The 23,288-nt window shown below is 39.7% G+C and overlaps 1 protein-coding gene across 1 annotated transcript in view; it reads left to right on the forward strand.

The window, feature by feature from the left end:
• The window catches only part of LONRF2 (LON peptidase N-terminal domain and ring finger 2), a 32,949-nt gene extending 15,757 nt beyond the window's left edge, over positions 1-17,192 (forward strand). Inside the window, exons 4-12 of the mRNA XM_038551010.1 lie at positions 1,225-1,383; positions 1,928-2,129; positions 2,497-2,596; positions 2,875-2,989; positions 6,413-6,534; positions 7,798-7,956; positions 11,075-11,237; positions 13,706-13,855; positions 15,656-17,192. Of these exons, the coding sequence (XP_038406938.1) occupies positions 1,225-1,383; positions 1,928-2,129; positions 2,497-2,596; positions 2,875-2,989; positions 6,413-6,534; positions 7,798-7,956; positions 11,075-11,237; positions 13,706-13,855; positions 15,656-15,850 (1,365 nt within the window). The 3' untranslated portion in view covers positions 15,851-17,192. The remainder of the gene's footprint in view (positions 1-1,224; positions 1,384-1,927; positions 2,130-2,496; positions 2,597-2,874; positions 2,990-6,412; positions 6,535-7,797; positions 7,957-11,074; positions 11,238-13,705; positions 13,856-15,655) is intronic.
• Positions 17,193-23,288: the final 6,096 nt, after the last annotated feature.

The raw sequence follows: 23,288 nt of genomic DNA on the forward strand, positions 1-23,288 counted from the left end.
GCCCAAATACCTAGATCTTTGTTTTTAGTGAGAACCTTCTAGCAATACTTTTCGTCCTTTTATTGTGTAGTGGATTGGTCTTCATTAATGCTGTCAAATATCACTTACAGGTTTTGGCCATTGTTTCAACTTCTCAAAATAATAATGAATCTTAACATTGGCTCTTCTAACTATCCCTGCCTGCTCTGTCCCACCTGCAAATTTCACAAGAACCTTAAAACATAACTCAACTGCTCTTTACAACAGCATCGTAAGAAATTCAGCCTGAGCTCAAAATTAAGCATATTTACAAAGGTCCAAGGACCAGCATCTAGGTCTTGTGGTACTTGTGGTGCTTCATGTCTGTCAGGTGCTATTTAAATTATGATGCTTTTCCCTGTAGCATTCTGTGAGAGGTAGATGTCTTCTGTCTCAGGGTCAAAACAGTGCCAGCCTGTCAATGCCCATGAAATGTAGTAATCTACTGGGCAGCCTTCTGCTGCTTTACTGAAGCCTCTCAGAGCCAGCTCAGAGGACACCAGTGTCCCTGCCAAGTGCTGTTCCTTTTTGATAGAAGGGTCATTGGTTCTGGTGCATTGACCTGTCACATGAGGAACAGTGATGGGTTCTTTATTGGGTCTTGGTCACTCCTTTGTACCTCTCTTTAAGCCCTTGAATTCAGCTGAGTCCATGAGGTTTGGCAGGACCATCGAGTGACTGGCAGTCACTTCCCACCATCAACAAAGGCTGGTCCATGGCTTTTGAATTAGAATTATGGCCATTCCCTTGGTTTTCCTTTAAAATTCCGTACAAGGCAGCTCTTTCTGGTTCTCTTGTAAGTTGAGTAGTCCTCTAGAAATATCTCAGTCCTGTGGGTGATCACAGCTTGGATTTAATTTAGGGTCCCTGCAACCTCTACACCCTACTTTGCTCTCTTAACCATGAGACTTTTAGGGGTGATCTTCTGTAACAGATGTCTAAGGACCAGACAGAAAAAAAATGGTAATACTCATATTTTGTAATTGGTGAGACCAAGCTGGAAAGGGACTGGTAGCTAAAATGCCTAAAGCATTGATTTTGGTTTCAGAAACTTGAGTTTTGAAATAGTGGCAATTGAAATACGATAATTATTCTTTTCAATCTTTTAGGCCTATTTGGCCTTATAGTTTCCTTTGGATCTTTCGGGCATATTATTTATTTTTCAAGAGTGTTTAAAATTTTTTTTTCTTCTCGGAAATTTTGTAGGTAATGTGTGAGGTATTTTTTCCAGCTTCAGAAAATGTGCATCAGAATTTGACATCTTCCATCCAAAGCAGGATATTAAACAGCAGGTTGAAGGCTCAATGTGCTAGCCATGTGAACACCGAGCCTCTGGAAGAAGGGGACAGTGCAGGGAGTTCTAAGGTATGACGTGCATGTGTTTGTCAGTGTTATCTTGATTAAGCTTTATGTAATTCCTTAAAATTTGAACATAAGTTATTCAGACTGTGGCATTATGTTAGTTGGAAATACTTCTCGAGACTGGTTCCAGCTCCTCATACTGAAAGTTGATCCTTTTAAAGGAAGTTGGTGGAAGTAATGGACATGATCAAAAAAAAAAAACATATAGAAACATTTAGGACATCATATAGAAACATTTAGAACTTCACACATCACATCCCAAGTATCAGGAAACTTGAATTGGTTTTGGCTTGGAGAAAAGAAAGAGAGGGATGATTTGAATATATGCAGGTTGATGTTCCATTGATCTATCTCAAAAATAATTATTCTGTATTTTACCATGGAAAGCATAAAGTTCATCTAGAAGTTGTTAGATGAAACCAGTTGTGAAGGAAGAGTGTAAGTCCTTTTTCCCAGAGTTTTTTAAGAAAGGCCACTGCATGAATATTGTTTTCTCTTATGCTATGATTTCTTTAATATTCAGGATTCTTTTTTCCTACTTGACCAGAATCCATCTGAGAAATCTGATGTGTTTAGAAATACCAGTTCTTCAGTTTTGTATTTTATACTGGGTCTGCACTTTGAAGAGGATAAAGAAGTGTTAGAGAGTATCCTTCCAGTGGCACCCAGCACTGGTTTAAAGAGACAATTTCCAAATGATTTGGAGGATGTGCATGACCTGAATGGCCCTGGGAAAATTCCCAAGAAAGGTCAGTAAGCTCTTTTGTCATGAGCTATGTGACTCCAGAGTGATAGGAAGTTAGTTATATTCAAGATATTTTTTTAAAATTTTTTACATGGTTTTAAAAAATTATTAATAAAAGAATATATTAGCTTTACTGTTATAGAATAGTTTAAGTAGTTAATCCTATGAAGACTTCATTGTCAGAAATAGGGAAGATTTTGTTATAACTTTAACTCCCGTTTGTGCTCACTGTCCAGATAAATTATTGAACTATTCCTGCCCAGCATGGTTTGTGAAATTGGCAAAACACACTTTAGCCAGAATAAGTGAAGTTACTGCATGCTTTTGTCCAAATGAGCAATTTTAATTATAGCATTGTAACCTTTTTTCAGAGGTGGATTCCTCACCTCAAAGGAACATGACCTCCAACACAGGAGAAAGTCCAGAGCTCTCCATAGATGTAACTGACTTCGAGTGTGCCCTTTGCATGAGGTAGGATGACAGAGAATCTGTGCAACTCTCTGAAAAACTCATCGTTTCTGAATTTGATATCCTAAATATAATGGGCTTTTTATTACCAGAGAAATTATGTGTACCTTAGTAATAAGTGATTTATTTTCTCAAACTTTGATAAAGAAGATCTCAATGGGAATGGATATCAGTGATTTCTGCAGCCGTAAGGGAATTGTAAGCAATTCTTAGAAAATAAATAGTTTATTTGAAAATCTCTTCTGGATATTTTTGGCTAAAAGCTCAGATATATTTTCCAGGTTGCTCTTTGAGCCTGTCACTACACCATGTGGACATACATTTTGCCTGAAATGCCTTGAGCGCTGCCTCGACCATGCCCCTCATTGTCCGCTGTGTAAAGAAAAACTGTCAGAGGTAAGTATCTCTTCTGAAACAAGATTATTCAGCTCCTCTTCTCATCCCTCAGTAGATGCCCATTTCTTGGGTTGGCTTTGCTTCTACTACCCATTTATTAAAGAAAGTTGGATTTCTCTAGTCAAAGGTAGGTCTTTTTCCTATATGATTTCTCAAAAAATACACAAGAGAAATTTAGATACAGAAACAATTAAACTTCAGGAAAATTTTTAGGCATAAATTATAGTCGAGGTATACTGAAAACAGGTAATATAATTGGAGCTCTTACTATGTGTTTATTATAAATAGTTGAGATAACAGTACTGAGTCCTCACCATATGTTAATCATAAAGGGTTGAGATAACATTATGGTGCACTTAATATGTGCCAAGAATTCTGTCCTTTTCCCCATCTCAAGGTGAAGTTACATTGTAATACTCAGTTTTGCATAGGATTGAAGACTTGATCATTTTTGACTACTGGAAATCCCTTTGGTGTGCTGTCAGTTGTGTCTTCTGTCTGTAATCAAAGCCAGTAATATTTAAAACTTCATGAAGGGAAGCTATTTAATTATGTCTAACTCAAAAATAAACTGTTAAGTCTATATATTGGGTATGGTAAATATAATAAACACCACTTAAAGGCTTTTAAAGGCTTTCTGATCAACTTTTCAAATCGTGAATATGTATCAACTCTCTTGGGCTCTGGTGCCACTAACCTTCCATGAAGCAAACTATTTAACTTCCTGGGGTAGGAGAGGGGTTTTTTAAATCATGAAAATGATACTAATAATATTTGCCTTAATTACTTCTGGGGATTCAGCTTACTTAATGCATTTTAAGTAGGATAAAGTGTTTTTATTTTTTAAAGATTTATCTATTTTTTATTTTTATTTCTTTATTTATTTTTTCAGATTTTATTTATTATTTATTCATGAGAGACAGAGAGAGAGAGAGAGAGGCAGAGATACAGGCAGAGGGAGAAGCAGGCTCCATGCAGGAAGCCCGACATGGGACTCAATACCGGGTCTCCAGGATTAGGCCCTAGGCTGAAGGCTGCGCTAAACCGCTGAGCCACCCGGGCTGCCCAGATTTATCTGTTTTTTAGAGAGAAAGAAGCATGTGTGTATATGTGTGTGTGTGTGTGTGTGTGTGTGTGTGTTTGTGTGTGGGCATGTGTGAGCCAGGGGGAGGAGGACAGAGCGAGAGAGAGGGAGAGGGAGAGAATCTCAAGCAAACTCTTTGCTGAGGGTGGAGCCAGATGCTGGGCTTGATCTCAAGACCCTGAGATCATGACCTGAGCTGAAATCAGAGTCAGACAAGTAACCGACTGAGCCACCTAGGCACCCCAGGATAAAGTGGTTTTTTAAAACAGATGTCTGGTAAAATTTTAAAAATTCAAATTTATTTTTGAATTTGATATGGTAAAGGAGATACTATACTTACATGAATTTTCGAATAATTATAACTTAGTTTACTGCTAAAACTTGTTGAACTAAGTTATTATAATTAGACTTTTCTATATCATTATATGTTCATACTTGCTTTTTTAAATTGCATACATCCTGAATCTAGGTTATTTAGGGTTCTCATGAATACTGCTCATTGTACTGTGCACCACGTGTCATGACAGTGGATGCTTCTTGAGTCTGTGTAGCACTTCTCTTTGGCAGTTCCTGTGCGGGTCTACTGCACTGTGTTTGCTTTCTTTGCTTGCTAACAGTGACACAGCATCTGGCCTGCTGCCCTGTTGGGCCTATGCTTGTTGGGGCCAGTGGGTCTGGAGGCAGCTTGTTTATTCTAAGACAGTGAAACGCATGTCTTTGTGACCACTGTTTGTTCACTTTTGTTCAGTGCTGTCTGGTAGGGGGCTGTGTGATGAAGCAGTATGCTTAGGTTAGCACAGTAATGTAAGCTCCATAGGGATAGAGAAGACTTCTGTCTTGTTTTCACTCTATCTCTAGGGGCCAGAACATACGCTAGAGGTTCAGGAAATCCGTGTTGAATGAATGATTAAATGAATGAATGATTAAATGAGTGAATGGTAAAGTGTAAGCTCTGCATAGACTGCCAGTGTTGCAGAAATTAGAAATTATAACAAAACCAATTAAAATTTAAAAACCACAATTTGATCTTTCTTCAATGCAGAAATCCCTTCATGAGCTTTGACTTTGTCACATACATTAGTATAAACATGAAGCATCAATTATCGGGATCCCTGGGTGGTGCAGCGGTTTGGCGCCTGCCTTTGGCCCAGGGCGCGATCCTGGAGACCCGGGATCGAGTCCCACGTTGGGCTCCCGGTGCATGGAGCCTGCTTCTCCCTCTGCCTGTGTCTCTGCCTCTCTCTCTCTCTCTCTGTGACTATCATAAGTTTAAAAAAAAAAAAAGAATCATCAATTATCTATGTATGCACAGAAGTCTTTAACGTAATGCCAAGTAAAGCAAATTTTATGGTATTACTCTTCAACAAGATGGTGCCATAGCAGTATAAAATACTGATGTCATTAATCATGCTAATTGTGAATTAAGTTAAACTTGTTTCTGCTAGTTATTCTGTTACTGAGGGTCTCAAACACAGTCCTGTCCTTGAGGTTGAATTCCTAGTTCTTAGTCAATTACAGCAACACATGTAGCTTATTTCATAGAAGCTAAAGGGAAACTTGGCAGTATGTCTAGGACTCACCCAGATGTAACTGTTAGAAATAGGTAAAGCAGCCTAAGCCCAGAAATGCAGCAAGTTAACAAAGAAGCAGCAGCCCATTGAAACCTACCAGCCCTGAGGTCCTTGCTGTGCCATGGTGGCTCTATACTCACCCTTTAACCTTTCTGAGTCCCATCTTCCTTATGAGTGCATTGTAGAGAATACCTATGGGATAGTGCTATTTTAAGACCTAACTTAATTTACATGAAGCATCTGCAATTGGTTCCTGATACATGTTAGGATATTAGTGAAAAACAACTGTTATTTGCAAATTCACATGCCTAAGATAAAAGCAGTGCACACACACAGAATAATGGATCTTCAGCTACATAGGACCCTTCCACTCATACTAATCCTAACACATTTTAATGCAGTTTTCACCTGTTTCCTTCCCTTCACGTCCAACTGTAATTCCTTGGTTCCTCAGTCCCTTTCCCAATCCAGATAATGTCAGCGCTGCCTCTTGCACATGTCCATATAAGTAACGAAGCAAAGCTAGAGAAAAGCCACAAAATTGGGAAGATTGGTTTCAGTTTAAATTCATAGTCTTAAATCTTAGACTTGAAACTCTAGTAGGCACGGTGGCTGGCTGACCTCTGAGCTTTCCATCCCCATCCTTTTGTCTTACCGGAGACCCCAACCTTCACCCTCCTTGTTGGCCTTTTCTACTGGGGAGAGAGTATTTTGTCCTCTAGAATTAATTACCACGTGGTATTACTTAACATTTCCTTTTGTTTACAGTTGTTGGCAAGCAGAAATTTTAATATAACTATTCTGGCTGAAGAGTTAATATTTCGATATTTGTCTGATGAGCTCTCTGATAGGAAGAGAATTTATGATGAAGAAATGACAGAACTGTCAAAGTAAGTCCTCATGTGGTACGTACTTGGTCTTAAGTTCAGATTAAAGAAGGAAATCCTTGCATTCATAGCTTTATCTCAGGTTTTTCCCCCCTTGGCAGAGAAATTAGTACTTAAAAAAGAAAAAAAATTAATTGGGGAGTTTATGGAACTTTAATTGAAAGGGGTGATAAGAAATATTTCAAAAGTGTGTCTTCATGGGGCCCTTGGGTGGCTCGGTTGGTTAAGTGTCTGACTCTTGATCTCAGCTTGGGTCTAGATCTCGGGGTCATGAGTTCAATCCCCATGTTGGGCCCCATGCTGAGTATGGAGACCACTTTAAAAAAATGTGTCTTCAGAAGATTAGGTAGTTGCTTTTTGTATCTGAATAAGTGGTACTAAATTTTTCAGATTTGAAAAGGCACAGTATATGGAAACAGGAGGGGGAGAACAGGTTTACCACTGGAAGTAGGCTTGACAGTTGCTTTTATCTTTTAAAATGAGCAAAGTTGTGTATTGTAGCAACCTTTAACTATTGAGGTCTTATAATTCTTCCACTCTTTTCCTCTCATTTCCTTTGATTACTGTGTAATTTTTGCTTTTGTCAGAACTTTTTTCTCCTTTTCCTTTTATATTTTTTGAGGTAAAATTGATGCATAACATTATATTTGATATTTCTATATATTGCAAAATGATCACCACAATAAGTCTTAACATCCATTACTATACATAGTTAACAATTTTTTTTCTTTTGTTAGAAACATAACTTTTAAGATCTGTTCTCTTAGCATCTTTCAAATATGCAATGCAGTATTATTAACTATTGTCACCATGCTGTGTGTTACATCCCCAGGACTTATATTTATTTTCCATCTGGAAGCTTGTACTTTCCACCCCCTTCACCCAATTCATCCACCACCACCACCACCTCAGCCTCTGGCAACCAACAGTCTTTTTATCTCACTTAGCATAGTGCCCTCAGGGTCATCAGAATTTTTTCTTAGCATGGTCCTAAGCTATCACTTTTTCTAAGTCCATGAATATAATTCAGCAGTTCTGTTTCATCAGATTAAATAGGCTTGGCAGGAAACCTGGAGAGCTGAGAACTTTTTCTTAAGGTGGTCCTTGGTTTCCTTTTCCCACTAAAGACCAAGACAGGCCTGAGGGTTTTATTTTGTAAATGACAGAATTGAGGTTGGCTAGCTTTTGCTATTTTATAGGGACTAATATTGCTTTCTGCTTCTAACTGCTCCTCCTCCTAAGTTTACATTTTCCTTCACCCAACAGTCTGACCAGAGATGTCCCCATCTTTGTGTGTGCCATGGCCTTCCCTACCGTCCCGTGTCCACTTCATGTCTTTGAGCCCCGCTATCGGCTTATGATAAGAAGATGCATGGAAACTGGCACCAAACGGTTCGGCATGTGTCTCTCTGCTGAGCATGCAGGGTAAGAATTGTCAGCATTCAGAGGGTCCTAAGTAAATACATAACTTGTTACTTTTCTCAAAGAATAATTTAGATGATGTTGAAAACTTCCAGTGGCTCCCATTACATGACAAGGTATAAGTCTGAGGCCATCCTTGATGTGACTCCAGACTTCTTTCTAGTCCCACCTTCTGTTCCTTTGTTTCAGACATTATACTTGCTAGCCCATACCATATTATTTGCCTTTCTATAAATACAATTCATATTCATACTTCCATGCTTCTCTCTGCCTATAATTCCTTTCTAGTTCATCATCATACAAACAAATCTAGTCTAACTTTTAAAGTCTAAAAAATTTGCTAAAAAAATAAAAAAACCTCCATCTACACAGCCAAATTTCAGTCTTTTTTTTTTTAATTTTTTTTAAATGTTTATTTATTTATGATAGTCACAGAGAGAGAAAGAGAGAGAGGCAGAGACACAGGCAGAGGGAGAAGCAGGCTCCATGCACCGGAAGTCCGATGTGGGATTCGATCCCGGGTCTCCAGGATCGCGCCCTGGGCCAAAGGCAGGCGCCAAACCACTGCGCCACCCAGGGATCCCGCCAAATTTCAGTCTTATAAAAACCACAGCCCTAAGTTTTTACCTCTTTTCATTTTACATCAGATTGGCAGGTGGCTCCCCTCCATGGCTGCTCTGGGGACTCTGGGGACTCTGGGTCCTTCCCATCTGTGGGCTTCCTTATCCTCTAGGGCTGTCATTACTGCTTGGTTATGATGAGGTCACTACATGCAAGTTCTAGCTGGTGAAAGAGGCACAAATGCTCTAAAAGGATTCTGGAAAAACAGATACACATCACTATTGCTCACACCTACTGCAAAGAAGGCTGGAAATTGTAGCCCACGGATGTGCCCAGGAAGGAAGGGAGAATGGACATGTGGGACCATCCACTAGTTTCTACCATATATACTTAGGAACACATCTTTTTAAAGATATGTGCAGGACCTTCATGGAAAAAATTCTACAGATTTATTGAAAAATATTCAGGAAGATCTAAATAAATGGAGAGAAATACCATATGTATGGATGGATGCATTGACTTCCATGTCACAGAAATCTCAGTTTTACCCAAATACATCTACAAATCTAAAGTAGTTTTCAGTCAACATTACAAGAGGGTTTTTTCATGGAATTGTTTAAGCTGATTTTATAATTACGGAAAAACAAAAGACCAAGGTCACGATAGTTTTGAAGAAATCAGCAGTAAGATGGGAGAACACTGCTGTAATAAACTCAGAAGCCCTAATAAGTAGACCACTGAAACAGAATAGGGAGATACAAAACAGAACCACTCATATATGGACCCATATTTACATACAAGTTTGTGAGAAAAAGCAAGCTGCTCACTTTAAAGGTACTTAGAAAATTTGTGGGCAGCCCAAGTGATACAATATTTTCTCTGCCTTGTACCATATACACAAATTAACACATGTTATTTACATCTCTATGTGAAAAACAACCTATAAAATTTTTACGAGAAAACACTGGAAACTATAATTAGGAAAAGGAAAAGATTTTTTTAAATACAAGATTCTGAGAGTGCATCACATAGAGGAAGAGATTAATAAATTTTAATGTATTAAAATTTGATTCATCAAAAGCAGAGTGAAAACCCAAGTTCCAGAAATTCTGCTTCCATGAAGGATACAGCACACTAAGAAGGGCATTATCCAGATAAACTATAGAACATAAGTCTCTTCAACTTGTTGGTGAGCAGAGGTTGCTGAGAGTAAGTGAGGAAAGGCAAGTCCTACCATGGAGAACAGTAGACAAAAGCGTGGCTCACCTGTGGCAGAGGCCAGGAGAAGGAGACATGCAAGTGTGTAGGAAGAATTCAGCTAATTTTGGGGGGCCATGTTCTGATGGCCTCATGAGAGTCCAGATGTCCTGAGAGTTATAGCTGCAAAGGAAATTTGCATTCATTCACAAGTTCTTGTCCACAGACAGGACAGTATGCTCATTGGAAAGACAGTTTCCACAGCTGAGACAGGCTTTGGGAGCAGCCATTTGAAGGCATTTGTCTGCCGATAGCTGGGGCAGTAAGTCTTCCTTTGAAGATCTTCAGGGTACCTCCGCCCATGCCCTGGCTATGGATAAGATAGCCCCGTTCAATAAGCAGAAAGAGTTTTCGGAGAGATCCAGGTAGAGGTGTCCAGCCTTACAGGCCTGTGTGTGACTTGAGAACTGTCACTTAAAGTTAGCTTGAAGGTATGTAATGAAGTTGTTCATTCACTTTAAAATTAGATAATAGGGTTAGGCTCAGGTCTCAGCTCAAAATCTTACTGTGGCCTTACATAAGTTATTTGACTTTTTTTAAACCTTCCTGTTTTGGAGGAGCTTGACTGAGTACATACTATAAACTCCACGTGGTGCTTGACATGTAATAGGCACGATCAGTGTCCTCAGGAAGCAGACAAGAGTTCAAAGAGCAAGAGTGGGTAAGATCACATGGAAGAGTTTGGGAGTGAGGATGCCACCCTGGGTGACCTCCGTGTGTGAGGGACGTGTGGAGGAGGGAGGCAAGCTGTGAAGGGCTGGTCACAGCTGATCAGAGAGAATGGCAGAGAGCAGCAGTGGGGGTTGGCTCAGTGACAGATCAGCAGGCTCATGGCAGGGTTATTTGTGACTTCCAGTGGTAGAGTCAGAGGCCTGATGGGAAGCAGAAGATGAAGCAGTGACTGTAGATGACTTTCCATAGCGGTTGCTAGGGAGGACAGAGTTGGCCAGCAGCAGTGGAAATGGGGGAGGAGGGAGCAGAATCTGTGAATGGTATGGGGGCTTGGACATACCTTGTGCTGTGTGTACCTCCTGCTGGTGCCCGGACCACGATGATTCTTTCTCCACCTCTTGAGTCTTTCCAAACCACTACCTTGTTTGAGCAACCAAGGCACAAGGGCCTTTCCCATCCAGCCCTCCCTCTGCAGCCCTTGCACACTCTATGTTTCACATTAACAGAAGGAATCTCTGCCAGTGTCTCTTAGACAAAATAAGCTTGCTGGTCTCATGTGAAGACAACCATTTGTTTTTTTTGGATCTTCTGCATTTTTCAAATCAGTCATTTCTCCCAACTGTCCTGTCAGAATTTCAGAGTATGGCTGCATGCTGGAGATTAAGGATGTCAGAACATTTCCTGATGGGAGTTCGGTTGTGGATGCCATTGGAATAAGTCGATTCAGAGTCCTAAGCCACCGTCACAGAGATGGCTATAACACAGCCGACATTGAATATCTTGAAGATGAAAAGGTGAGGTTTATTTTACTGCTGCATTGTTTAGAGGTCACTCATCTTGGTTCCCTCTGCGTAGTGGAAAAACTTGGTCGGATTTTCATTGACGGTATTACTTACATCCTCCCTAATTCAGCATTTTGTTACTTATTACCTCAGTGGATTTTTCACCTGAGTTGGAGCTGGTGGAAACATCTCCTAAAAAAAATTTACCTTACTGCTGCACATTTGAAATGCCTTTGTGATTTGTTGTCTTGGTGTTCTAGTTCAGGACTTGGCAAACTATCTGCAGAGGGCCATACAGTCAATACTATAGACTTTGCAGGTCATACAGCCCCTGTTGCAACTACTCAGCCCCGCCATTGTAGCACTGAAGCAGCCATAGGCATTATGTAAATGAGTTGGCATAATTGGTTTCCAGTGAAATGCTACTTACATAAACAATAATACAATGAACAGGATTTGACTTGTGGGTTGTAGTCCATCCCTGTTCTAGATACTCGTATTAGTGCAGAATGAGATATAGTACAAAAAATGGTGCTTAAAAATAGGTTCTTAAGCCCAATATAAAAGGTTTGGATCTCTTACCCCTTAAGAAATATTGATATGCCTAATAGAAATATCAGAATCCATATTTTGACAGATTAACAAAATGTTTTCAAGGGATTCTTGAAAAGACGTGTACAAAGATGTCCCTAGCAGACATATTCATTAGTGGCCAAGACCAAGAAATAGTGCAGATGCTCATCAGCAGAGGAATGGATAAACAAACTGTAGTGTATTTATACAATGGAATACTACTTGGCAGTAAAAACGAAGGAACTGCTGACATAGAACAACGTGGAACAATCTTCTAGGTCTCTCAGGGAACACCTGTCTTAGCGTGATGCCAAGCCAAGGGAGCCAGACTCACAACCTCACATGATATGTGGCTCCATTTATATAGTCCAGGACCAGGCATCACTTGTCTATGGTGTTGGAGGGCAGACACTGGCTGGGGGTGGGGATGTTGTAACTGACTAGAGAGGGGATGGGAGGGCTACTGTGGGTGATGGAAATATTCTCTATCCTGTTTAGGATCGTGATCCCACTAGTGTGTACAGCTGACAGTACTTTAAGCCAACCATTAAGATCTATGCATTTTCTGTATGTAAATTATCTTGCAAGAAAAACATTACCACCATTTAGAAAGAGGAAATCCTTGGAATTACTGTATCCCTCTTTTGAATTCTTTGGTTCACATTTAGAAAGATGGAAAGTGAGTCTTCAGCTGTCTGACATCACACTGGAAGTCGCTGTGGGGACAGTGATGTCCATTCGTGATGCCCCTGAGGAGAGCTACCCCGCAGCAGCGCCAGCACTGTCTCTTTTCTGGCTGCTGGTTCTGGCTCCTGGTCATCCTCAGGACCAGGGAGGGGAGTGTAAAGAGTGTGACAGAATGGGATTGTTCTCAGGGTCTCTCTGCTGATGAGAGGGTTTACTGACTCTTGATGTGGATGGTGATTGTTAGTGGTATATATATTTAAAATGAGAGCTTACATGGCTACAACATGAAATAATTTTGGTGTTTTTTTAAAAACAGAAAATTCTCTACTACTTGTGAGTATTTAATTTGTATAAGTCAAATTGAGAATGGTTGTATGCATTATCATCTAATTCCTCAGTTTACCTAGTTTTCAGAGATCCTGGAATTTTATAACCAATAAGGACCAGAATGGTTTATCCCCATTTTATAGATGAAAAAACTCTACCCTCAGGGGGCTGTGTGACTGGCTCATGAGAATCAGCAGTGAAGCCAGAACACACCTGGATCCCTGGCTTCCCCAACCCAGTGCTTTTCCCACTCGGTGTTCCTGAGTAGGACTGGGACATACTTAAACTGAGTGACTTGGCACCCAGAAGCAAAGCATGGTAAATCTAAAGTGGCAGGGCTTCCTGCTGCATAAGGCTAATGTAGGGAATGTGTGGTGATAGTAACATGTTTTTTGGAATATAGTTTGATGATATGGAATACAATATTTTAAATGTCTCACTCTTTAATTTGGCAATTCTTCTTCTAGGAAACTATCCTGAGGGAATGATAGCCCCTTCTCTTACCACCACCAACAAAATTTCTTAAAAAACACTTACTTTTGCATAAATACTTATATTACTGTGTTATTTTTAAATCTTATCTGAATGGTGGAGTAAATTCTCAAATATAGATTTGCATGTAGCCAGTGAAAATTATTCATAGTAACATGGGATTTATGTATACGTGGTTAAGAGAAAAATCAGGGTGATATAGACAGGGTAGATAGATCTTCCCTACGTAAGAGAAGTAGAGATTTGTGTGGTTGGGCATATAGTATGTTCTTTTTTTTTTTTTTTCATATAGTATGTTCTAAAACACAAATGAATCATCTAAATGCCACGAGTTCACATAGCAAATGCAGCAGACATCAGTACGTTCACATGTAAGAGTGGATTCCTTTCTCCTTGATCAGGTGGAAGGACCAGCATATGAAGAACTCACCAGTCTTCACGATTCTGTTTACCAACAGTCAGTTTCCTGGTTTACTTCCCTTCAGGATCACATGAAAGAACAAATTTTAAGCCATTTTGGGTTAATGCCAGACAGGGAATCTGAACCTCAGGTATATTCTCCTTATTTCTTTTATAATGCTCTTATTTGCTGCCGTAATGTGTTAAGACATACTATTCTGCTGGAAAATTAGGCAGTACTATGCCGCATACTCCATTATGCTCACTTATGAACCGATTCATTCATCGAGAGCCCAGAGAAGCACCTAACAGAGTAGCATGTGCCTTTTGGAGCAAAACAGTCAGTGCTTTCTGATTAATATACTGCATAAAAGTAATTTCTTTTCTATCGGAAATGAATTTGTTCTGATTGGCTGTTACCTTTAGTACTTTCACTTCTCTCACCAACTATTTCAGTCAGCTGTTTAAATCTTATAATTTAGGGATGCCTGGGTGGCTCAGTGCTTGAGCATCTGCCTTCGGCTCAGTCATGATCCTGGAGGTCCTGGGATCTAGTCTTGCATCAGGCTCCCTGCTTCTCCCTGTGTCTCAGTCTCTTTCTCTGTGTCTCTCATGAATAAATAAATAAAATCTTAATAAAATAAATCTTCTGATTTAGAGAGTAATAATCTTTGTACATTAGCATGAATGCTCCATGTTTTACATATAATATTGCCTTGTGCCTAAGAAACAGGTGTTGAATAAATGAAGAGAAAAATCTAGCTCTGGGTAAACGAGAAGCCTTCCTGCCCTCTATCCAATGTGGCCTCCTTGGGTGCTCTGCAAGGATGCTTTTAGTGAAGCTGGCTCTTCAGGCAGAGTGTGGCTTCAGGCTGTGAAGCAGTTCTAAGTGCAAATGAATCCCCTCCTCTTCTGGATGACCACCAGGCAGGAATGGCTTAGGCTCATAGCTGAGAGTATGTAGTTCCTTCTACTGTACATGCTCACCTGTCTCATAGAGAAAGTAGAGCTGGAGGACCAGCTTTCAGCAGATCGGGGGGAAGGTGAAATGTCCTTTATATTTCTCTCATCCATTTTTAGGTTCTTTTTCTGTCTCTCGAGGACTTCTGTCTTGTCCCCACCCACATCCGAATTATGACTGTCCAAACTCATGACTGTCCTGTCCTTGAAGCCAAAAATTGTCCCAAATATGATACTCCCAATCTTTCAGTAGAATCTTTCTCCTCTTAAGCTAAGATGACTCCAGAGTCCACCCTCTGTAGTTCCCAGGGGGATTCTGTATACCTTTGGGTGGAATTGGGAGGAGAATCCAAGACAGGAAACAGGGAGGCCTGGATATTGTGGTTCTTAATGCCAGGAATACTGAGAACAACTTTATGACCAACTTTGCTTAGAGCTTAGTGTTTTGGTATGTGAAATAAAGGCTGTCAGCTTAATAACTCTTATATAGTTAATTCATGGGATTAACAATAATTCATACATAGATGTTGCATCTATATGTGTACATTCATCACATAGATATTAGAAGCATTATAATACCCAGACTTATACACATATTTTTTGCCTTCCTAATATTGAACTTTCTAAAGTGTATTTAAAACTTAAAAAACAATAACACAACATTGGAAATAGAGGTAAAAATGTATGATCTCCTCTTCTGACTGATATATACTCACAACTAAAGCTTTGAGAGAACAGAAGCAAATAATTCATGGAATTTCCTTGTGGAAGATACTTCTCATTGCAAGCTCTATATTTTGAGTTCTCCCATATTTAAATGTGTAACAGGAATGTAAACTTTGTATGTCAAGGGCTGAATGGATGGAAAGTAGACCTAAAAGACAAAGTGGCATTTAATTCTTCCTCATGACTTGGTGAAACACAAGGACAGTATCAGGGAAGAGACTTGTATTTTAAATGATAATTTTGTTTTGCTTTCATTTCTTTTTCAGAGTAACCCTAGTGGTCCTGCATGGTCCTGGTGGATCCTGGCAGTGTTGCCATTGGAGCGCAAGGCTCAGCTGGCTATTCTTGGCATGATCTCACTTAAAGAGCGTCTGCTTGCCATTCGGCGAATATTGGTCATCATCACTCGTAAGATGAATAGTCGGCAGGAGCTGGTTAATAGCAGGGAGAGAAATAATTGATTTTTTCTGGGAGCCCTTGTACATTTTTGAGGAGTGCTAGGCATGGACGAGTAGCATCCCATTCATCATGCTTTGTAATGTGCTTGTTAATAGGGTTACAAAATGGAACATTTAGCAAACATTGACTCCTACTGAAATGTTAAAAGTCTGTGCCTGGTGGAACCTGACTGTGTACAAGGTTAGTGTGAAGTTTGAACAGAGCCTATGGTTGGAAAAGAACCTAAGAGAATCTCTTTGAAGCAGATGCTCTACTTTGTAGTTCGCTAACAGCAGGGAACACCACAGATGGTTGAGGAGTGGTTTAGGTTTTGCAAGAAAGAAGGACTCCCTCCCCAGTAAAGTATTTTGCTACACCAGATGGAAACAGCATGCTTTAGTGGCTAGACAGTAAGGGGGAAACCACATTTTTATCTAGAAGCAGATTTCTCAGCGCACAGGCTAACTGAAAATGCACTTAGGCTTTGTGTGTCACTGTGAAGTTGTCTGTGAAATTGAGGAATCAAACTGTTGTCCAGTGCAGGAGCCAAAATTAGTCCTCACCCAAGAAGTAGTAGCTGCCGGATAGAACTGTGTTTTGTGTCCTGCAGTAGTTCAGGTGTTGTACATTGCATGTTGTAATCAAATGAACGTCAGAATACACAAAGGTGTACCTTGGATATAGAAAATCTGAGAACAGTATGGTGACTTAAGGATACATATTTATACACACTCAATGAAGAGTGAGAGCAAAAGTTAGCTAAAACTGTACATGCATTGGGATGTCAAACATAGTCAAATTAGTGCAAATAAATAAAAATAAAAACCTCCTTGAAAGCATAACCCTATCTCATTAAATTGGTAGATACAAAGCATTGAGAAAATAGCCCTCTTTCTGATGGATTTGCATTGGAAATTAGGCCCATCAGTAATTTGAGTTTACCATCCACCCAGTCATATATGAAGATATTAAAAAGCTCCTGTGGAATGGGAATTTATCTATTCCAGGAAAGCCTAACAGGACAATATGCAAGAAGAGGGAGATGGTTATGGGATGTAAATATTCGGCAAGTTTTTCCTCCATCCTCAACCTAAAAATTGGCTTTGTGTCTTTTGAAAAGAAGTTGTAGAAGTGATAAGACCTGGTGTTATCTGTTAAAGAACCATATAATGACAACTTCAACCTCTAACAGATGTTGGTAGTATTAATTGAAATAACCACTTGAACCTGAGATACTGAATTGTCCTCACTGGCCTAACCAGCTGGTGTGTTGATTGGCTTCTTGGTATATGCTGTGGATGTTCTTAACTAAAAGATGATGAGAACCAGACCAGGGAATAAATCACAGTTTTAAGTTTCGCTTTATTCATTCAAGGTATATGATATTTGAATTTTAACAAATATATTTCATAATGTCAAAAGTTGGTTTATCAATCCATCAAGCATTTTATTAGAAAGACTCTATGATTGTATTTTGTTTTCATTGGAGTTTTCAAGCTAAAGCTCAGTTCCATTATGGGAGTGAGAAAATACTATTCTTGTGTAACTTAGTCATAAAGAGAAAATGTGAAAGTATTTCCAGTCAGATGTTTCTAGTGCCTCACTTATTGCAAATCTCAAATTTCATCTTGAACATGGTTTAAAGGCTGTTTAGCCAAGTGATTTTTAAACTGTTTTATTGATTCATGTGTTAATGACAATATCCAGCAGTTTTAGGATGTGTATCCTAAGCTGATCATCTAAAAGAAAGCAAAACTGTATCTAATATGTCAGAGGACCTTTCTTAGGAATGGTTCATGAAAATAGGTATGTACTGACCATTCTCTTTCTTTTTCTTTTGGAGAATCTTTCCTACCCTGAAACCATATCATTGCTGTTTCCATCTGGGAATGTGTAAAATAACCACATTGTGATCATAGTTTCTCCAGGAGCTTTCCTGAAATTAAGTCTCTGTGCTCAGAGTACCAGGGCTTCTCCTGTACCCATTGGATGCTGTTGCTTTCTCAGTCTTACTCCTGAAATGTCATAACTGGCACAGATCTCTTACCAGAGCTATAACGTATCTCTTCCTAATTATGTCTGCCTCTTTCTGAGTTGTCTTCTCATTCTGAGTATTCTGGTGTAAAAGCCTGTTTGTCAGTAATGATGTAAATAGAGCAGCAAAACTTTCTGTTGTCTTTGTCTTTTGACACCCAAGGGAATGGACTGTGACTACTACTTCATGCTCTGTTGAGCATCTAGTGTCTACCTAAAGCAGAGCAGGAGCAGATGGCCACTTCGTGAGCACTTAGATGGCATTCTTTTTAAAAAAGATTTTATTTATTTCTTTGAGAGAGAATATGTGTGCACGAGAGCATGAGCAGGGAGATAAGGAGAGAGAGAGGGAGAAACAGACTCTCCCTGAACAGGGAGCCCATTGTAGGGCTCGATCCCAGGACCCTGGGATTATGACCTGAGCCTAAGGCAGACACTTAACTGACTGAGCCACCCAGGTACCTCTCAGATGACATTCTTTCTCAGGAAGTTGGACCAGGGAAATAATATCTCAAGTCATATTATGAGAGAAGCTTCCTTTTACAAATTTAAGGAAGCCTAAACTCCAGTTTGCTCATTTTGCTACTAATTTAGCTAAAGCAGTAGAACAGCTCCCCTCCACACACACACCTCTTTTCTATCATGGAGATGTCATGTCTAATATTTCTCAGAAAATAAGGTCTCATTCAGAGTCAGAACATTCAAGTTTAATTTTACTGAAAATGTTCCAACACTAACGGTCTAGTTGCATCAGAATAAAAACAGAATCTACTTAGAGTAATAATAACAGTGTGGAGGAGTAATTTTTCTTCTTTAAGTATAGTACTTGAAGTACATTCTGTACACTCTGTTAGGTATTTTTCCATTTCACTCTCCTAAGTGGCTTGACTCATAATTCCATCCCTGCCTACGTCTCTGAAATACAGCTGATATCCTGATGGGCAGTATGCTGAAAGCTCATGAGATTTTTAGGGTATCACATTCCCTGTGTATGCTCATCTTCAGAATGTTAGAATATTTTTTAAAGTTCTGAATTAAATTGTTTTTTAAATTTTAAGATTTATCCATGCAACCACAATAAGTGGTTCATAACCAGTTCATGTGCCAACTTTTGGAAGTGTTATCCCATTTTATAACCCTAAAGGTGTCCTTTCTTCTCTTAAGCATCACCCCCCTACCTCCCATATCAAAAGACACCAAGATTGTTTAGTAAATTATATCTCAACTAGTAACACATATCAAGTCTTACTACAGGACTTTTTAATCATCAGGGAACAAAATTATAGATGGTAGAATTGCCATCAACTGTGATATTATCATTTTTGTCCTAAAATTATTTGAAAACTGGCAGTTGTTATAATCAAAATACTCCATTGCCTGACCTGGCTGTATTACATAGAAGTCATTATGGCTTTTACATTGCTTTTTAAAAGTACTCATCTGTTTCTTCTTCCTTTCTCCTTTTATGTATCTACTTTGGTAGATACCACTCCTTAAAATTTAGATGCTATCTGTCAAATAATGTGACAGATATGAGGAAGAAAAAGCATTAGGAGGGAAAATAAATGTGAGTGGTTTTTGTTTGTTTAAGGCATGGGTTTTTATTTTTTCTAAATACCCCTATGGAATAGGGTAGAGAGGTCCCTATCTTCATTCTCAGCATGGATGCCAGTGGCAGCTTGCAGAAAAAAGTTATTTGTCTGTAGCTTTGCCCCTACTAAAAGACCCTGTTCTGATTCTATAGTTCATCAAAACTAAAAACCAGGGAGGCTAGATCTGAATGAGTAGGGTGAGCTATGCAAGTCATGTGGGAAAAATTGAACCCTGATTGTTGCCCAGTATCACCTCATCCCTACTAGGACTAATGTTTCATTCTGAGGCATTGCCTTCTGACTTGTGGGAGATCTTTCCACTTTGCAGCTCCTCGCCTTAACTTCACCTTAACTTTGGCCTTTCAACTGCTAAAAAAAATGTACCCAAATCTGCTTTTAGTCAAATAGCTTTTAGTAGTGTATCGGCTTTGGGGTGAACATTAGCATATTGAGTATTAGAATATTGCAGTAGCATAAACTACTGAAGAAATTCAAGTGCCCCCATGGTGGGTGGACTAGTTGGGGACATTAGCTCTGAATTGTGCCCAAGACTTCTAAAGTTGCCAAAGAGGTCCATGGCATTGAAAGGAAAATTCATTGCTACTCATATTTCCCCTAGAAATGACAGGCATGCACTTAGGGCCACATGGGGAAGCACCAGAGCCACAAGGCAGAAGCAGGAGTGAGGGGAAGAGCCCTTACTGTGTTTTGGTAGGAAACACCAGGCAGGGCAGTGGAAACAGCTTAGGACTGTCTAGTTTGGATGATGGTGGTGGACTCTGGATTATAAGGGTGGGATCTACTTGTCTGGTAGTGAGCCCTGGGTGATTAAGGCCAAGGACTCTTTTCTCCTAGACTGTAAGAGCCAGACAAAGAAGGTGGCTCAGAGTTTAGGCTCTGGACTGGTTAATTCTCATATGAAAGGTATGCTTCCTTGTGGGCCCTTTGCTTCTTCTGAATGACCAGCCCAAGACCAAGACCAGCCCAAGACCAGCCCTTGGTCTCCTCAGCCAGTGAGGCCCCCAAGGTGTCAAAATATCATACTTCTTAAACACATGATTAATACAATTGGCCCTCTGATGTGACATCATATTAAGGAATCTTTGGAGTGATGAGAATGGAGACATAAAAGAGTAAGGCATATGTTAGCTTAAACAGAACAGAAAGCATTTTATTATGAGAGTAGAAAGGAGAAGCACAGGCAGGGGTGTAGGGAGTCCTTGAGGCTGGTCTATAACTAAGGTTCCCATTTATACACATTAGCCAGGATCATAGATCTGGAATCTTGGGGGATCTTCAACACTATCTGGGTGGAGTTGTAAACTATATGAAAAGTGTGAGTGTGGTAATAATACCTTGATATGTTTCTTGAGTCAAGATGGCAGGTCCAGCAGTTATGCTATTGGAGCCTGTGATAATTTAGTAAATAAATTAATGATTAAGCAGTGAGTATGTGTAACCAAGGGAAAGGAGTATTATGATTGGAGACATGGGGCAGGAGGTTCTTTTTTTTTTTTTTTAAATTTTTATTTATTTGTGATAGTCACAGAGAGAGAGAGAGAGAATGAGGCAGAGACACAGGCAGAGGGAGAAGCAGGCTCCATGCACCGGGAGCCCGACGTGGGATTCGATCCCGGGTCTCCAGGATCGCGCCCTGGGCCAAAGGCAGGCGCCAAACCGCTGCGCCACCCAGGGATCCCGGGGCAGGAGGTTCTGGTGGAAAGCTGGAGAGGGCAGTAGGAGAAGGCAGTGGACAGTGAGTGAGTGGTCCTCTCCCAGAGACTTCAGGGGTTGACTGAGAGTTCCTGGGGAAAGTAATAATCACCATTCATTTTTTGGAATACTGTACAGATAGTAACTTCTATCAGATTTCACTTTAGGCATGAGAGTGTAGGAGTGTGTGTTTTGGCAGAGAGCAAGGAATATACCAGGGCAATGCACTAAACGGGCAGGAAGCTCAGAAACATAATAGAATTCTTAATATAGAAGGAAGAGAACTAAAAATGCCCTGTGTCTAATTTGTGACTTAGCAAAGGTAGTCCATGGGCATAAATTCTAGTGTCCAAGGTAGAGTTCTCTCCAGTGGCAAGCTTATGGTCTGGGAGATGTTATCTGAGTAGTGAGCTTCTGACCAGAGTGATGTTGTCTGGGGTGTGAGACATGGAGTATCCATTTTAAGTGGGTACCCACTCAGGTTGGTGTGGGTTTGATATGTTTGCTTGAAACAGTGGTTTACTTGAGGTGTTTGCAAACCAATGAAAGCAACCAGACCAGCAGTAATAAGACCAACGGTCAGTGGAACGGTGGGCAGCTACACTGGGCAGTTTTTGCTTTTGCTTTTTGGTTTAGGTTCACTTGGGTCTCTTAACAGTTGAGCAGCCGCCTGGCCTGTGGGAATGTCTGTGATTAATGGGTCCCAAGAAAGTATGTGCCCTCAATCTGGCCTATATCCCTTGTGGGATGAGGGCAAGATAGAAAAATTTATAAAGGGAGGGGGAAAACTTGTTAAAGGGCCTAACATGTAATGAATTTTTAATGTACATGAGGGCAACATACCCCCATTTATTTTTTTTTACTTAAATTTTAGGTACCTAACATATAGTGTGATATTGGTTTCTGGAATAGAATTCAGTGATTCATCATTTATATACAATACCCAGTGCTCATCCCCACAAGTGCCCTCCTTGTTACCCTATCACCCATCTAGCCCATCCTCCACCCACCTCCTTCCATCAACCCTAAGTTTATTCTATCATTAAGAGTTTCTTATAGCTTGTTTTCCTCTCTCCTTTTTTCTTTTCCCCCTTCCCATATATTCATCTATTTTAGTTATTAAATTTCACATCAGTGAAATCATATGGTATTTGTCTTTCTCTGAGTGACTTATTTCACTTGGCATAATACACTCTAGCTCAATCCATGTCGTTGCAAATGACAGGTTTCATTCTTTTTGATGGCTGAATAATATCCATCCTGTATATATATATATATCACATCTTTCTTATCCATTCATCAGTTGATGGACATTTAGACTCTCTCCATAGTTTGGCTATTGTAGATAATGCTGCTATAAACACTGGGGTGCATGTACCCCTACAAATCTGTATTTTTATATCCTTTGGGTAAATCCTAATAGTGTAATTGCTGGATTGTAGTGTATTTTCTATTTTTAACATTTTGAGGTACCTCAGTACTGTTCTTCGGAGTAGCTGCACCAGTTTGCATTCCCACCAACAATACAGGAGGATTCCCTTTCTCCACATCTTCGCCAACACCTATTATTTCTTGTGTTGTTAATTTTAGCCATCTTTACAGGTGTGAGATGGTATCTCATCTTGATTTTGGTTTGTATTTCCCTGATGGGTGGTGTTGAGCATCTTTTCATGTATCTGTTAGCCATCTGAACACATATCTCCCTTTAAATAGAGGAAAGTGCAATCAGAAATTTCTCCCCAGCTTTATTAAAAATGAATGAATATAATTATGTATATTCAAAGTGTACAACATGATGATTTGATGTACATGTACATTGAGATAACACAGCTGTCACTTTACAGTGTATGTGTAATGAGAATGTATAAAATCTATTCTCAGCAGCTTTTAAGAACATGATAATTAACTAATTAACTCTAGTCCCTATGCTGTGCATTAGATCCTCAGAACCAACTCTTCTTATAACTGAAAGTTTGTACCTTCTGACCTACATCTCCCATTTCCCCCTCTCCCCAGCCCCTAGCAACCACCATTCTATTCCTTATTTCTATCAAATCAGCTTTTTTGTTGTTTTTTTTTAAAGATTCCGTATGTAGTGTTACCATATGGTATTTGTCTTTCT

The sequence above is a fragment of the Canis lupus genome, chromosome 10 (genome assembly GCF_011100685.1).
Source record: "Canis lupus familiaris isolate Mischka breed German Shepherd chromosome 10, alternate assembly UU_Cfam_GSD_1.0, whole genome shotgun sequence".
Taxonomy (NCBI): Eukaryota; Metazoa; Chordata; class Mammalia; order Carnivora; family Canidae; genus Canis; species Canis lupus.